This window comes from Camelina sativa, chromosome 19 (assembly GCF_030686135.1).
Source record: "Camelina sativa cultivar CO46 ecotype springtype chromosome 19, ASM3068613v1".
NCBI lineage: Eukaryota > Viridiplantae > Streptophyta > Magnoliopsida > Brassicales > Brassicaceae > Camelina > Camelina sativa.
Genome location: NC_141898.1, coordinates 11,418,898 through 11,435,181, shown reverse-complemented (window position 1 = coordinate 11,435,181; position 16,284 = coordinate 11,418,898). Strand labels below are relative to the sequence as shown.

At 36.7% G+C, this 16,284-nt stretch overlaps 3 protein-coding genes across 9 annotated transcripts; 2 read left to right on the top strand and 1 right to left on the bottom strand.

Moving 5' to 3' along the window:
• The first annotated feature begins 1,053 nt into the window (after positions 1 to 1,053).
• LOC104766114 (protein IQ-DOMAIN 5) lies at positions 1,054 to 4,367 on the top strand. Of its 4 annotated transcripts, none has more exons than XM_010489931.3 (7): positions 1,054 to 1,375; positions 1,624 to 1,720; positions 1,840 to 2,061; positions 2,268 to 2,501; positions 2,586 to 2,699; positions 3,037 to 3,511; positions 3,764 to 4,367. In XM_010489931.3, the coding sequence occupies exons 2-7, from the start codon at positions 1,637 to 1,639 to the stop codon at positions 3,901 to 3,903; spliced, it is 1,269 nt and encodes a 422-aa protein (XP_010488233.1). In that variant the 5' UTR covers positions 1,054 to 1,375; positions 1,624 to 1,636; the 3' UTR covers positions 3,904 to 4,367. The 4 variants fall into 4 exon arrangements, with proteins under 4 accessions (XP_010488233.1, XP_010488234.1, XP_010488235.1 ...); XM_010489932.3 differs by having other exon boundaries at positions 1,075 to 1,383; XM_010489933.3 differs by having other exon boundaries at positions 1,097 to 1,375; positions 1,846 to 2,061.
• On the bottom strand, positions 4,283 to 8,279 carry LOC104767742 (putative protein S-acyltransferase 20). The gene is made up of 9 exons (XM_087501742.1): positions 7,986 to 8,279; positions 7,782 to 7,895; positions 7,287 to 7,673; positions 6,999 to 7,067; positions 6,832 to 6,903; positions 6,615 to 6,743; positions 6,451 to 6,531; positions 6,006 to 6,203; positions 4,283 to 5,750 (listed from the first exon to the last, which is right to left on the bottom strand). Exons 1-9 carry the CDS (start codon positions 8,028 to 8,030, stop codon positions 4,719 to 4,721), a joined length of 2,127 nt encoding a protein of 708 aa, XP_087357868.1. The 5' UTR covers positions 8,031 to 8,279; the 3' UTR covers positions 4,283 to 4,718.
• A 1,566-nt stretch (positions 8,280 to 9,845) lies between these two features.
• On the top strand, positions 9,846 to 14,060 carry LOC104766112 (protein FAR-RED ELONGATED HYPOCOTYL 3). 4 transcript variants are annotated; one of them, XM_019241485.2, is made up of 8 exons: positions 9,846 to 10,242; positions 10,551 to 12,757; positions 12,862 to 12,918; positions 13,003 to 13,083; positions 13,171 to 13,239; positions 13,340 to 13,408; positions 13,519 to 13,563; positions 13,660 to 14,060. In XM_019241485.2, exons 2-8 carry the CDS (start codon positions 10,565 to 10,567, stop codon positions 13,714 to 13,716), a joined length of 2,571 nt encoding a protein of 856 aa, XP_019097030.2. In that variant the 5' UTR covers positions 9,846 to 10,242; positions 10,551 to 10,564; the 3' UTR covers positions 13,717 to 14,060. The 4 variants fall into 4 exon arrangements, with proteins under 4 accessions (XP_019097030.2, XP_087358171.1, XP_010488232.2 ...); XM_087502045.1 differs by having other exon boundaries at positions 9,905 to 10,242; positions 13,346 to 13,408; XM_010489930.3 differs by having other exon boundaries at positions 9,919 to 10,307; positions 13,346 to 13,408.
• The last annotated feature ends 2,224 nt before the right edge of the window (positions 14,061 to 16,284 follow it).

Sequence of the window (16,284 nt, the reverse complement as noted above, 5' to 3'; positions counted from 1 at the left end):
TGTATCTCATTTTAAAATTTTTATATCAAAACATTGTTCATAATTCATGATAATACTTTGATTTAACAAATATCATTATTATTTTTGATAAAAGTACATACTTCAAATTTGAAGATATAGAGTGGCTAGTTTGGTTAATTCACCCTTATTCACCACCACAATAATTTATCTAATTTTTCAAAGAAATTATTAGACTACCTACTGAAAAAAAATATTCCTAAATATGTAAAACAATACAAAATTAGTCACAATGTCACATCATAGAATAGCTGACATTACAATCGGGTTGGCTCGGCCTGGTCCGATCCGACCTGAAATATTTCCGAACCTATATTTCAAAGCCAAGCCCGGCCCTAACAGGGTTACATGTTTTTCGGGCTTATTTTAAAGATCAAAAATTCAAATTTATAAACCTTAAAAAGCAGTGTTTAAAGATGCGCTATAAAAAAAAATCAATCAAAATTTTAATACTTTAACCAAATAAAACAATATATCATTCATATAAAATATTATAGATAAATATTTTAAAAGTATTAAGTAAATATAAAAACTTTGATTAGAGTTTTAAACTTTATTTACAATAAATCATTAATTAAAATTGCAATCAAACAAAAATGTTAACAAAAAAGTACACATATATTTGCTAAACAATTTTTTGGGTTGGTCAGAGCCCAGTCGGGCAAAACCCGAAAAATCCTATAGACCAAATGGGTTGAACCTAAAAAACCTGATTTTTTTTGGACATATAATTTAAGTCCGAACTTAGTGTTTTTTGGGCTGAACCGGGCCAGCCCGCGAACTTTGGCTCTAATTAACATGCCTAAAATGACAACACATCACACAATATTAAAAAAAAAAAAAAAAACTTTTTTGGCTTCATCCAAATATCCCAGTGCAGTAAGAGAAAGAACCTTTATTATTTGTAATCTTACTATATACATTAATGGAAGCATTAATTAAAAGGAATAGAGAGCTTAAAAGAAACATACAGTAAATAAACTGCTTGCCGTTTTACAAGTCAATAAACGCTGAAGCATAAAGCACGCGTACGGCGTGCAATCTAATCTATCATTCAATCAATCGGATCTCTGAGGAAGAGGGAAACGAAACGATAATTAAAAAAAAAAAATCCAATTTTTAATTAAGCAAGTCAATCAATTTGATTCAATTCCTATCTCTCTATCTATCTGTAACATTTTTGTCACACACATAGACATAGCTCTAGAGAGAGAGAGCCAAAAAAGAATGGACTTTTTTTGTATAGAGAGAGAAAAAGTAAGCGAGAAAGACGCTCAGTGATAGGACTGAGAAAGATCAAGAAGACGACACTCACCACCACACTCTCTAAAGATCCGATCTTTTCACTTCTCCGTCGGTAAAAAAGTACCCTTCTCGATGTTGTCTCTTCGTTTCTCAATCTTCCAAAGTTTGTCTGTTTGTTAAGTGTTCATTACTAAAATTCTTGGTAGAAGAGTTTTTGAGTGACTCAATTGAAGTTTCCTTCTTTTTGTTTCTGGGTGTATGTATATCAGTACAAACTGCTTATTAGTACTCTGCCCTGCAATCAAAGCTTTTTTACTTTACGGATTGAATAATTCAGTAGCTAATTGCGGAACCTTGTAGGTTTGTTGATACAATGGGTGCTTCAGGGAGATGGATTAAAGCTTTGGTTGGTTTTAAGAAATCTGATAAGTCTAAGTCTTCAAAGAAGGATGAAAATGTGAGTACTTTATGTTTTAATTGATTACAAGTGTGTCTCTTTCTATCTTTGATTATATGCCAATGTTGTTGGTTCATGTCTGTATTTGCATTATATATATTTGTTTAACTGATGGAAAGGTGAAGGTGGCGTCCAAGAGTAGGTTCGGGAGAAACAATTCAGTTGATTTCGATTTTGAAAAGTTTCAAGATGGATTTGAAGATTCCAATACGCGTAGTGTGATCGATACTGGGGTGTCTACATCAACTTCACTACAGTCATATGGGGGCACAGCTTATGAAGAACAAAGTAGGGAACATCAAGCTGCAACGCGTATTCAAACAGCTTATCGAGGATTTCTGGTATCAATTCGCCTTATGGAGTTGATCTTTTTTGTTTCCTTTAAGTCTTCTTCATGGCATGCCTTACTTATGATCTGCTAATGATATAGATTATGTCCTAAAGGGCTTATTACAGATTTATGCATGCTTGTGATTTATATAATCTCTTTCCCTTCATTTCTGTATACCATTGACTGGACTGAATAAAAAATGATACGTTTTTTTAGGCTAGAAGGGCTTTACGAGCGTTGAAGGGATTGGTTAGACTTCAAGCACTTGTTAGAGGGCATGCTGTGAGAAAACAAGCTGCTGTAACGCTTCGATGCATGCAAGCGTTGGTAAGAGTTCAGGCTCGTGTACGCGCAAGACGTGTTCGTCTCGCCTTGGAATTGGAAAGTGAAACGGGTCAGCAGACACTTCAGCAACAGCTAGCTGATGAATCCCGAGTTCGAGAAATAGAGGTGATGGTCACTTGTCTCAGTTATTTACAAAATTTGTATTTGTTGATTTTGTGGTTAACATGACTATTTGTTATCATATCTCAGGAAGGTTGGTGCGATAGCATTGGATCTGTTCAACAAATCCAAGCCAAGCTGCTAAAGAGGCAGGAAGCTGCAGCTAAGCGTGAGAGGGCTATGGCATATGCTTTGACTCATCAGGTTCACTATTCTAGTTGAGAAATAATTGTTTGAATTTGTTCATAGCTTTCCCTGAATTGTCAGTCTGGTTCTCACTGGTTCTCTTTCTTTGGACCAATTCTTAACCAATCACTATGACTTGCAAATCTGAAGCTGCCTACTTAAGTGTTCTTTTGTCTTGTTTTCTTAACTTTCTTCTGCAAAGTGTTCTTTTTTTCTGCTAAACCTTTTTGGTCATTTTTCTTTCCGTATAAGTGTTTCTATTTTACCTATGCCACCATTAATAACAGTGTCCAATGGTGTAGTTTCTTTGTGGTTGTGAAGGGATTTCTCTCTCACATAGGATGCTCTCTTGTAGTGGCAGGCAGGAACTCGACAGTTATCTGCTCACAGTGGCTTTCAACCTGACAAAAACAACTGGGGATGGAACTGGTTGGAAAGATGGATGGCTGTTCGTCCATGGGAGAACCGGTTTCTTGACAGTAACCTCAGGGATGATGCGAAATTAGGTGAAAACAGTGTGGAGCAGTCTGAGAATGTGCATAAAACGCAGATGAAAAGTGCAAGCAAGATGCCAAACACTTCAAATCTTGTATCCGGTGTTTCAAGTCAGATGACCGGCCCATGTCAGTCAGATGGTACTTCGTCTTCTCCTGGAATATCTTCAAGCATTCCAGTGGTATCCAAGGCTAAGTCAAAGCCTGCTAAAGACGATCTTGCTGTAGAAGTTAACTCAAAGCCTGGTTCTGGTCCAAGATCGCACAGCAATCCAAAAGAAAGATCAAGAGAGCCAATTAGATCTTCAAAGGAACGCTTATCTCTGCCAAACAATGGTCAGATTTCTTTCTCTACGCCTAGGAAACAGTTTGTCGTTTTCATTTTTATAATTGAGAGAATGAATAGTCTAATCAACATGCTGATAGTGATGGGGGAATCAGTTTGCATTGGTCCTAAAATTACAAACCACAGTTTAGTAGAACCCACAAATCTGATCTAATGTGTCAGTGGATAGTATACCAGGACTCAAATCAGTCTGTTTGTTCCCATTGTCCTTTTAAGTCAAAATTGTGAATATTTTTGAACAGGAAAATATTTAGGATCTCAGTCAGCTAAAGCCAACCCAGCGGGAAAACTCACGCCAACCTCTCACAAAGTAGTTGAGGAAAAATCTGCCCAAAACCAGAGAAGACGTAACTCCGACCCGATAAAACAGAGGCTCGCATAGCCCTGTTAAGTGTGTAGCTTGAGAACTGTCATCCCAATTCCCTCTCCCATCGTTCTGTACATACACAGCATCTGATGAACGGATAGAAAACACAAAAAAAAGGCGAAAGGCCATGGGAGAAACAGAACACAATGGTTTCCAGATGAGAGATTTGCTTGGTTTATCGATCAATCAAGAAGAGAAAGATGCTATATTGGCGTCTCTCTCTGCCTTCATTGTTGTTGTTATTTATATATTAGCCATCCTTTTCTTTTTGTCCATGGTTCTCTGGAGTGATTTTGGATTTCTTATATGGATCGGTAAGTAGTGTTATTACTTAAGTTATATGAGCTTTCTCAAGGTGTACATTCGTCAAACCTTTGCGGTTTTATGCTGGGAGTGGGGATTCCCTCTCAATGTGATTATATAGTACGTTGTCTTGTATACGTTATAAATTATGAAAGAGTGATGAAATTTTTTCATAAGAATGGTTTTTTTAAGTGAACAATTTCTAGACATGAAAGTGCAGCGCACAAAATGTCAACATATACATGAGAGTTTCTCTGGAAGAATCAAAAGTGTGGACATTTCGGATTTCTGAGTTTACAAGAAGCACCAATTGTAAGAAGCTCACATCCATGGAAGAAAACTAGTTCTACTCTAACAGTGAGAATGACCGCTAACTTCGCACAGATTCCAGTGACTCGAAGACTCAAAATTCAATCCTCAGAGTTCCAGCAACACAGCACAGAACCCATTGATTTTGAGCCTCTTCAGGAATGGGGAAGGCGTTTTGTAGAAGATCCAGAGCCTTTAAAGAAATACAACCGGTGTATCTACTTGATGTTAGAACCGGGTTGGGAGTTTGTACCAAGAACTCCAGGGGTAAACACCGGAAGCTGGTTTGAGGTTGAACTCCTTCTGAATCTTGCATCACGATGAACTGTTGATGCCAATCTGTCTTGTACCTCTCTTACTGACCCCCTTCCGGTTCTTGGGGTATCTCTAGTCGGAATATTAATCAGTGGGCCTCCATAGAAGATAGAATCACCTGTATATGTCAGTCTTCTCTCGGATTGGAGCAGCGGAAGAGGATCCCTTAGTGCTGTTGATCCAGATGAAGACTCTTGTGATGGAAGAATGGGTCTCTGATTCTGAACGTTGGCTGTTTGTGAGCTAGGATTTAGCAACCTGTTGCGAACCTCAGATGTTGTAGTTACAGGAGCTGATACATATCTCCCAGCTTCTGGATCCCAAACAACTGATGTCTTTCTCACATCCCTCAGATTAGAAGTTGCAGGAGCAGAGAGAAATAGTGGATTAGCGTCGTTTCCTCTGTGCAACACCTTATCATCAAAAGTTGAGTGCATGTGATGGGTTGTTGCAGTGAAGCGATGGCCAACTACTGTAGGATTCTGAGGGAGTGGAGCAAGTGTGACAGACTCGTGAACATGGCTTGGGCTGCTAAGATTGCTCATACCATGGCTGCCTGTGTCATACTCATCCCGGCTACCTTGGCTTGGAGCAAACGAGTTTCTAGAAAGAGATGACCTTAGATCATTGTTCCGTATCTCTTTACTCGTAGACATATGTGCATCTGTGCTGACACTACTGATGATACTAACCGTGCCAATGGAACTAAGTTCATTATCAGGTAAATGGCGATTATCTATCGGTCTTAAGACAGATGACGATGCTCTGGCTCTGGCAGCTGCCTTTGCAGCTTCATTTGGATCCAACTTTGCAAGCTTCCATGCATTACGTTTGACGGGTCTTTTCAGAGCCTTGGCGCCTTTCTCTGATCCAGGTGCATCTGGGTCTACGGTCGATGGTACCATGCGAGGGTCTAAGTGTGGAATGACTTCATCCTACATAGAGATAATGAGTAAAAATGGCAAGTCGATACCTGAACATAATCTCAGATTAAGCAATATATGTATGCCAACAATTCATACATTTCAAGTTTATACATAGGGATTGATCCCATGGATAACTAGATATGCAAATGATGTATATGAATTATATAACCCAACTATTGCAACAAAAACTCTAGTGCGTTTCACAAGAGATAAGACATGCGATGAAACAAGAATAGTTGCATGTTTTGGAAAAGATAAAGTTACCTGATTATCAAATACTCTAGGTGGAGTGCACCAGACCCCCTTGTATGGTAGACCAAGAGAACTTCCACCACTAAAGCCGGTTGTGGCAGACCCGGTGGGAGAATAGAGCACATTCTGGATTTCTTCGTCAACAGATGCTCCATCTGGCACCTCGCTCATGGCTCTCATTGCCACAACATACTCATATGTTGTAATTCCCTGTCAGTGTTAAACAGAAGAGAAGTTCACAAATGCATATACTAGAACAAGCCATCATCGAGATATAAACAAAATTATAGACATAAGTTTAATACAATAGTTAGAGCTTCTTAATTAGGAAACAATATATGGAGAGCATGGATCTCTAGAGCTAGTCACTTCTATCTTTTAAAAAAGTCTTAGCACGATATCTAACTGTCAGAAATTATAAGTGACTAATATCAGAAGTAGCTTCTCTCCCACTGACCTTTTTGATGAGGAGCATGTGGAAAAAAAGAAGTTCACCCAGCGGAAAACATGCCAGAATGGAAACAACAGTGCAAAGACCCTACATAATAGCAGATGACATTAAGAACATTGACGACAGAAGCTAACCTCAAAGCAACGGTATCACACCAAGAATACACTTACAACAACTGCTGCAAAAGGTGCACGAGAGAAACTATTTCCAAGTCTATCGACAATTTCAGTTTCCATGCTCTTCTTATTAACAAATACACGCACTATAACTGCAATTCCAATTGCTGCTTCAATAATGAGCTGAGGAGGGAATAAGCGTAACGTGTTAGTGGTTCAGTGAGAAATAAGTACAAAAAAATAACAGATACGAGGTAAGGTATAAACATACCCAGAGAAGACCGGCACTCATCAGAGAGACAAAAGTCATGTAGTTTTTACGGCCGACGCAATTGTTAAGCCACTGTAGCAATTATTAAAACTATGTCATCAACTGAACCAAATGTTCAGAAAAGGGCAACTGATTGCAAGAAAACAATCGAAACATCAGAATGTTACCTTGCAATGATGGTCGAAACCATCAACACACTTATCACAACTCCGACAATGCTTGCTGAACTTGCGTACCTGTTAAACATACATAGTTCAGAACAAAAATACATACACATTTAACTAAATTCTGAGGAAAAATTCTTTCCCTAGACTTTCTAAAACTATTTAGTATTATCTACTGCTCATACATTATCAAGTTTTCATATTAAAGAGCATACATGTATGGTACACAAGTCATATACAACCACGGGGACTTGATATAGCTTCCTGAAGTTTGGAACCATGTTACCATACCTCAGAATTGCACAATGTACAAAACAAAGCCTCTTCACTATTTCCTTGTTGTTCAGCCGTCTCTTCCTTCCTACGACAGTCTTCAAGAACAAAGACTAAGCAGAAGATAGCCAGAGGATTATAGCAAGATTTCCTAGGAACAGATTCCACTCTTTGAGCATCTCCTTCTCCAACAGAACCTTTGACACTAGAGTTTGCTGCAAAGTTAGAACTCCTGCTGACAACAGAAGGAGAAGCCTGCAACTGACTCCCAGTATCATCAAAATCCCTGGACAAGGCACGACCCATGTCATCTCCAATCACGCCTTTATCAAATATAGACATGATTCTTGGATCCGCAGGATTGATTGCAGTACAACGAACATACAAAACGAAAACAAGAAGAGCCTACAACAACAACACATGATACATAGACGTTTAAAGCTGTCAGATTCATAAATGCATCATCAATATCAATATACATCATGTTTAAGAAGGAAGTATTAAAAAACATACCACAGGAGAGTAAACACCAATCAAAACGTATTCCCAAATACGACCTCCAACGAAAGGAGCGAAGAAAGCATAGTAAGCAACCACCAACAAGCAAAACACAGTAATCGCAATCACCTGAGAGAATAATACACAGAACCCAGTTGAAATCAGAGCAATTCGTGACTATTCGATTGAGAAGATTCTAGAAACCAATTTTTTTTTTACCTGAAGTGTGTGAGCAGGAAGTTGCCAACCGTGTTTCCTCACCATACCTTCTTCTTCTCCAATAGCAAGAAACAATTAAGTCAGTATAAAAAAACCTATAATTTCTGACAACGTCTCCGTCACGTTGCCGTCGTCGCCACCGCCTGAAGCGATCAAGTGAAGAGTGTTTTGTTGCTCGGGGGAAAAAGTTTGGTCTCTCTCTCTCTCTCTCTGTTACAACAGTCTTACTGTGGGTTTGGTTTAGTCAAATAATTGAAGTCGAAATTGTTTGACCTGACTTATTAGCAATTTACTAATTTAGCATTAGTGGACTAATTATATTTATAGTTTTTTTTTTGTGTGTGAGGCATAATTAATTACTGTGTGTACAAAAATTAAATAGAAGAAGTGATTCAAACTAGCTATAGAAGGGCTATTGGCTTTTGATTGTGCTTTTTTCTTTTATGGATTTTATTTTGAATTCATAATGTATGGTTTTCAATTGTTCATATTCTATTAGCTAATATAGTAATATGTAAAGAAAATTAGGAAATAAAAAATTTTGACTATTAAAAATATTACTTAATGAGTTTGTGGAATACAAAATTACATAAACCTGTCATACTATTTATAGCTTTTTTTGTCATACTATTTATAGCTTATCAATTTTAAAATGATCAAACAATTTTTTTTGTAGTTCATCGTAATTTTTTATATTTCCATTGTAAAAATCTTATAAAATTAGTGAAATGATCTTAGCGCAGTGACAGGAGGTAAGTCCATTTGTAAAAGGCATCATCACACCCGGGATCGAGTCCCGGCTCCTACGAATGTAGGAATTTGGCTAATAGGCCGGCCAGTTTATGGCTCAATGGTTGACAAAAAAAAAGTCTTATAAAATTGGTATTTTTTCCATGGTTGATAATATTATAGCAGCTAAATAATATTATACTAAATTATTCAAAAACTAAAATTAAGTTACTTAAAAAAGCTGTAAACAGATTTTTTTATCTACTTCGATTTAGTAATTGTTAGAGTGGTTCTCATAAGTGAAACAAAGTAGTTGAAATTTTGAACCCAAAAAAAAAAATTATTGAAATTTTGACCCCAAAAAAAAAACTAAAATAGTTGAAACAAAGTCAGTAATCGTTATGGTACAAAGGACCAAAACCAAACCAAATTGTAGAAGAATCCTAAAATAACTTAATAAGTCTAGTCGATGACCCTATGGCCCTTATCCCCAGTTTTAAAAATCTCCACCTAGTACCGATTACGCCCCGTAAAATCGCTAGGTCCATTTTCTTCGTCTCGATTAATGACCAATCTCCGCCTAGCATCAATTATCTAAATTTATCTGTCTAATTTGATTATAACCCGTATAATCTGATTACTTTCCGCTTAATTTTGTATATAATAATTATTTTTAGAGCCAAATATAAATCAAATATGTATTTTTTTGTTATTTAGTCATTTAAATTAAGAGTTTATAATGTTTTATAATAATTAATGTACAAATTTTTAATGAAAATCATAATTTTTTTTTAAATTACATTTTTATGTGTTTACCGTAATTTTAAAGACAATATTATAGTTTTATATTTTATTTGATATTTTTATTTTAACATAAACAGAATTATACATATATTTAATACTATATATTTTTATTTTATTATTAATTTAATAAAATAACCCTAAAACTAGTCCCCGATTAATCCCCGTTTAATCTCTGATTTTCTCGTTCGACGCTAGATCCACCTTGACTGTCCGACTAACGTCTAGCAATTTCTAAAACCGGACCCTATCTAATAATCTCATCATGTCATTATTCACGCTTCCTCTCTAACGTTTATATTTTTGTCTTTTCATCCCACGAGAAGTTTTGGCACGCGCAACGCGTGCGCAGTGTTTGTGTAAAATTGCGAACACAAAAAGTTGGTTTTATTAATTAAAAAATAATCAAAAATGAAAAGATATTATATTATTACCAAAAACATGGTGTGATGCATTGCGTTTAGACACAGAGAAGAAACCCTAGAAAACTCAAAGACGAACGAATCCGTGGATCTTCCGCCCACTCGCTTCCTCAGATCGCGTGAACACCACTCACCAAATTTTTCTTCTCTTTTCTCTCCTCTTTTCTCTCCTCTTCTTCTCTCTATCTCCCCTTTTCGCAGATCGAAACGCCAACTCGCACCCGATTGGCGCGTGCCTTCTTCTTCTTCTTCTTCTTCCTCGATTCATCTTCTTACTCCTCTTCCTCGAGATTACAGAAAGAGAGGTGCTTTTCTCAGTTTCTGTTCTCGATTCATCTTTGTTTCGTATATCTTCTCTGTTTCGTACGAGGTATATTAAAAAAAAGTTTCATTTTTTAGTTTTTGTTTTGTTCTGTAGTGAATGAACCCACAAGAAATGATGTGTTACACAGTGTTTTTGATCAGTTTTTTGGAATTTGATTTGACAATTCGTATATCTTATGATTTACCCACTAATAATTTAGCTCCAAGTTACGTTTTTTTTCCCCTGCAATTGTAAGCACAAAAATCCTTGAAAGGTTTGATTTTGATGGATTCTTTGATTGTGTTCTAGGAAAATTTCTTGTCATGGATATAGATCTTCGACTGCATTCAGGTGACCTATGCAAAGGAGATGATGATGAAGATAGAGGACTTGATAATGTGTTACAGAATGACCACAAACTTCACGATGCTGCTGCTGCTGATGAAGAAGAAGATATTGATATTGGCAAAATTGAGGATGTTACTGTCGAGGTACATACTGATGACAGTCTTGGCATGAGTCTTCCACCTGGGGATTTGGTTGACTACACTGAGGGTATGATGAACCTTGAGCCTCTCAATGGTATGGAGTTTGAGTCTCACGGTGAAGCGTATTCGTTTTACCAGGAGTATTCTCGAGCTATTGGGTTCAATACTGCGATACAGAACAGTCGTAGGTCGAAAACTACTAGAGAGTTTATTGATGCCAAGTTTGCTTGCTCCAGGTATGGTACTAAAAGAGAATATGACAAATCTTTTAATAGGCCACGAGCTAGGCAGAGCAAGCAGGACCCGGATAATATGGCTGGTCGGCGAACGTGTGCAAAAACTGACTGCAAAGCTAGTATGCATGTTAAGAGAAGGCCTGATGGGAAATGGGTTATTCACAGCTTTGTGAGGGAGCATAATCATGAGCTTTTACCTGCACAAGCTGTGAGTGAACAGACTAGAAAGATCTATGCTGCAATGGCTAAACAGTTTGCTGAATACAAAACTATCAGCCTAAAAAGCGATTCGAAAAGTTCTTTTGAGAAAGGAAGGACTGTATCAGTGGAGACAGGGGATTTTAAAATCCTGCTTGACTTCTTGTCACGGATGCAAACTTTGAATTCCAACTTCTTCTATGCGGTAGATCTGGGGGAGGATCAGCGAGTGAAGAATGTATTTTGGGTAGATGCAAAGAGCAGGCATAACTATGGCAGTTTTTGCGATGTTGTTTCTCTAGACACCACCTATGTGAGAAACAAGTACAAGATGCCACTTGCTATTTTTGTTGGAGTCAACCAGCACTACCAGTATATGGTCCTTGGGTGTGCCTTGATATCCGATGAGAGTGCAGCAACGTTTTCTTGGTTGATGGAAACCTGGCTGAGAGCGATGGGGGGACAAGCTCCAAAGGTTTTGATCACTGAGCTAGACGCTGTAATGAACTCCATTGTTCCCGAAATCTTCCCCAATACACGACATTGCCTTTTTCTTTGGCATGTATTGATGAAGGTTTCTGAGAATCTTGGTCAAGTTATTAAGGAACATGATAATTTTATGCCAAAGTTTGAGAAATGCATCTATAAATCATGGAAAGAAGAAGACTTTGCGAGAAAGTGGTGGAAGAATCTTGCTAGATTCGGCCTCAAAGAAGATCAATGGATGCATTCTTTATATGAAGACCGCAAGAAATGGGCACCGACCTACATGACTGATGTGCTTCTGGCAGGGATGTCAACATCTCAAAGAGCTGATAGTATTAATGCTTTCTTTGACAAGTACATGCATAAGAAGACTAGTGTACTAGAATTTTTGAAACTATACGATACAATTTTGCAAGATAGATGTGAAGAAGAAGCCAAAGCTGATTCTGAAACGTGGAACAAACAGCCAGCATTGAAGTCTCCATCACCATTTGAGAAGAGTGTCTCTGAAGTCTATACTCCTGCAGTATTCAAAAAGTTCCAAATTGAAGTTTTGGGTGCAATCGCGTGTAGTCCCAGGGAGGAGGGCCGAGATACCACATGCTCTACTTTTAGAGTTCAGGATTTTGAAAACGAGCAGGACTTCGTGGTAACATGGAACCAAGCGAAGGCTGAAGTCTCCTGCAACTGTCGTTTATTTGAGTATAAAGGCTATCTTTGCAGACACACTCTTAATGTTCTTCAGTGTTGTCATCTTTCTTCCATCCCCTCGCAGTACATATTGAAACGGTGGACAAAAGATGCAAAGAGCCGGCATTTTCCAGGAGAACCTCAGCAGTTGCAGACTAGGCTGCTACGGTATAATGATTTGTGCCAACGAGCACTAAAGCTGACTGAAGAGGCATCCTTCTCTCAAGAGAGTTACAATATTGCATTCGGTGCTATTGAAGGAGCTTTAGGAAACTGTGCTGGTATTAATACTTCTGGCAGAAGTCTTCCAGATGTGGTCACGTCACCAACTCAAGGTCTGATTTCTGTCGAGGAGGATAACCAGAGCAGAAATGCAGGCAAGACAAGCAAGAAAAAGAATCCAACTAAGAAAAGAAAAGTAATTTCTTGTTTACTACCTCTCTATGTAGACAGCTTAAGGATTTTGTTGGCTTTGCGTTTTTATGCTTTGCAAGTCTGATGATCCTGAATACATAATTCCAGGTGAACTCAGAGCCGGAGGTTATGCCAGTTGCACCGCCAGAAAGCTTGCAACAGATGGTCTGTCTTTGTTGACATGTCGTAGCAAGCCTCTTTAAAACTCAAGTCGCCTTAGTATTTCATATCCCAATTTTGTAATCGCAGGAAAGTTATTATGGAAAGCTGAGCTCAAGGGCAGTCAGCATAGAAAGTTATTATGGAACACAGCAGAGCGTACAAGGAATGGTAAAAAAGCATAACATAAGTGCATTTTTATTCACTTATAGATTGAGATTTATGTATGTAGTATGTTCTGATATGTGTGTTTTACAGGTCCAGCTGAACTTAATGGCGCCAACTCGCGATAATTTCTATGGGAGTCAACAAACAATGCAAGGATTGGTATGAAAATCGACCATGACATATGTGTAAAAGTAGCTTCTGCTGTTTTTTTCTTTCATTAACTTTGGATAAAAAAAAAATCCCGGCTGGTTTTCTGTAGCGACAGTTGAACTCGCTAGCACCAAGTTACGACAGTTACTACGGTGCTCAGCAAGGCATCCATGGACCGGTACCCTACCTATTTCTCTGTGCTTTCATGAGCATTGTCAATCTTTAACAAGCCTCCCAAACAAGTACTAAAAAAGTCTACTAATGCTCTTACTTTGTTGTTTCTTCTAGGGAGTAGATTTCTTCCGGCCTCCCAATTACCCTTACGATATCCCGGTAAACTATTGCAGTTGTGTAATAAAAGATCACTCTTTTTTCTTTTCCTATATATATCAATTGGTCATCTTTTTGTTCATGGTCATTACTGTGCAGGATGATCCTAATGTGAGGACAACGCAGTTGCATGAGGATGCGTCTAGACACTCGTAAACCAAATTATAAGCATATCCACAAAATCTTAAGAGTCAAGACTGGATGAAAAGGTTCAAACCTCGGAGAACGAAAGCGCATCAGGCACTAGAATGTGATAAGGTTCAGAACAGGACACGAGTCAAAAGCTCCGTTTTATCTTCTCAAGTGTTAAGATAGGATGTTATTGTTTCGCTTATAATTCCAGAGATTCGATTCTGTTAATATTGTTTGTATTAGTTCTGATGATCATATGTTTGATCATTGACTGTTCGATTTAAGAGGAGAAGAAAACAGTGTTACGAGAATATTCTCTATTTGTAAACTCTTGTTGATTCTTTTGATTAAGTTTCTTAGATTTAGTATCTTGTGATGGTATATCTTGATCCCCTAATCAATATAATTCTTAACCTCAACCACTAGATTAAGCTTTGCATGAACTCATAAACCCTTACTAAATGAAATCTAAATCTAATCAAACCGTAAACATTGAATTCTAAATCCAAATCCATGTCTTAAATTTTGTTGGAACGCATAATCCAAACCAAGTCAAAGGAGACAGGAATTTCCAAACTTCAATCTCGACGGTTGAGGTGTCGTTAATTTAAGAACTGGTTCATTAAGTGGTACTCAAGCACTCTCTAATTAGCAGTTGTACTAGCCCATTTCCATAATAATAGAGTATTACTATTATACATTTCAATTCCTATTGATTCTTGATCTTAAATCCTTCTTTTTAATCATCAATTGAAAAACACACAAATATACTTATAATGTAAGTATATACACAACTTTTGTACACAATAAAAACATACACAACTATCTCTAACAAGGTGGCACAAGTTTGGTGTCATTGTGTAGAGAAAAAAAACATAAATTTGGGCTAAAAACAAAAATACAACAAATTCCAGCCATCTCATAGATGGAAGATTTGATCAATGTGTTACATACCTACGTATGAGTCGGTAATTTTCTTAGTTAGAATTTGTATTTTGTCTCATTTCAACATGAGTTAGAATATCTACTACTGACTAAAAGCTCTATCTCTCTCTAATCTCTATATATACAGTTAGTTCACGCACAGCTTGCGAAATAATACTGTTTGAAGTTTGGCGACTACTTTGGATGTATCGACAAGTTTGGTGCACTAACTAGGGCACTAAAGAAATGGGGAGGTCAATGTGTCTACGTAAAAAATTGGACGAAAATATGCAATTGAAACAAGTTGACAGAGAATGACTCCATCCTATGCGAAATTCTTTGAGACAATGACAAACTCGTTTATGCAATCAAGATTCACATCATCCCTGATGGAGATCATACCTAACTATGTTTCAGATTTGTAAGGATCAAACTCTACTATGTTTCAGCTAAGATAAGATTAAAGAGTTTTGATATAGACTACAATAACCACCTCTATATTCAATTTTAAAAATTCCGGTTTAGAAAACAAACCGGGAAATCACACTAAACACAATACGTTACTTTGAATTATTGGCCTTGAATTATTGGTAAAGAGTTTTAATGGACCAAAAAAATTCAGTCTAGTAGGAGTAGAATAAACTCGTTTTCGATTATAAATCCAAATTGTTTAACGGAATAATCCAAGGGATTTTAGTAATCAATCTGTCGTAGCCACTACATATACCAGCTTAATTTTATTTTTTCCTTCTTCTCGACATGTAGCTATCATTTTTTCATCACCAATTCAAACAAGCAACTTTATGATTTCATAATTAGAATAAATTCAGCCGCATCGGTGGAGAAAATATTTATGTAAAAAAAAGTCCAGTTTCAGTAAATATCTGCGGTATTTTGTAAACAATAACAGAAATGTGGTTTCTTACAAATCTTCAAAAAATTGTCATACTTGGTAAATAACAAAAGTTCTGAGCTTAGGTCAAAAAAACAAACTAAAACCGATCGTGCAAATTAAACCTAACCTTTTGTTGGTGTTAAGATTACAAACAAAACTAATTATGGATCATAATCTATTTGATTACTGATTACTAATTATGATTACTTGATTTGGATGCACCTTTTATTAATGTATTGAACAAGGTAATGCTTTATCCATCAGATTCCACGCTTCTATATATAAACTAGCTCAATCTGAACTGTTGAAGCTAGTTTTTTCCGTTGCGATTGCAACCGTTAATTTTTTTTTTTGTGTGTGTAATGAATATTGTGAAGACAAGACATCATCGCATAATCATATTTATGATATATTTTTTAGTGATTGTTTAGTTTGTTTTGTTGAAAAACAGGCATGTGATAATGTGATAAACGAAACAGTTTTAAATGTTTTTAAATCATGAATGAGCGTTAAGATGAATATTTAGAATGATATTTTTATTTTTCTAATAGAATCTTCATTTCATTAACAAAATTATGACCTCCATGATTCACTTTTTTGGCTCTGCTAGCTGAAAAGAATTACAAGTTTAATGAGTTTTTTTTATTTTCAAAACACTTAATCATATATATTTAGATATAATTCTTATAAGCAAACGAAGAGTTGGAATAATCATAACATTTGTTTTCACATCGTATATAATTTACGACAATTCATTTATTTTAAATATATAT

Coding starts and splice junctions, on each gene's coding strand:
- LOC104767742 (XM_087501742.1), bottom strand. CDS start 8,030: ATGGTGAGGAAACACGGTTGGCAACTTCCTGCTCACACACTTCAG. Junction 6,744..6,831: donor TGAGTGCCGGTCTTCTCTGG/GTATGTTTATAC, acceptor TTCCCTCCTCAG/CTCATTATTGAAGCAGCAAT. Junction 5,751..6,005: donor CTAGAGTATTTGATAATCAG/GTAACTTTATCT, acceptor ATCTCTATGTAG/GATGAAGTCATTCCACACTT.
- LOC104766114 (XM_010489931.3), top strand. CDS start 1,637: ATGGGTGCTTCAGGGAGATGGATTAAAGCTTTGGTTGGTTTTAAGAAA. Junction 1,721..1,839: donor CTTCAAAGAAGGATGAAAAT/GTGAGTACTTTA, acceptor ACTGATGGAAAG/GTGAAGGTGGCGTCCAAGAG. Junction 3,512..3,763: donor CTTATCTCTGCCAAACAATG/GTCAGATTTCTT, acceptor ATTTTTGAACAG/GAAAATATTTAGGATCTCAG.
- LOC104766112 (XM_019241485.2), top strand. CDS start 10,565: ATGGATATAGATCTTCGACTGCATTCAGGTGACCTATGCAAAGGAGAT. Junction 13,240..13,339: donor AACAAACAATGCAAGGATTG/GTATGAAAATCG, acceptor GGTTTTCTGTAG/CGACAGTTGAACTCGCTAGC. Junction 13,409..13,518: donor AGCAAGGCATCCATGGACCG/GTACCCTACCTA, acceptor TGTTTCTTCTAG/GGAGTAGATTTCTTCCGGCC.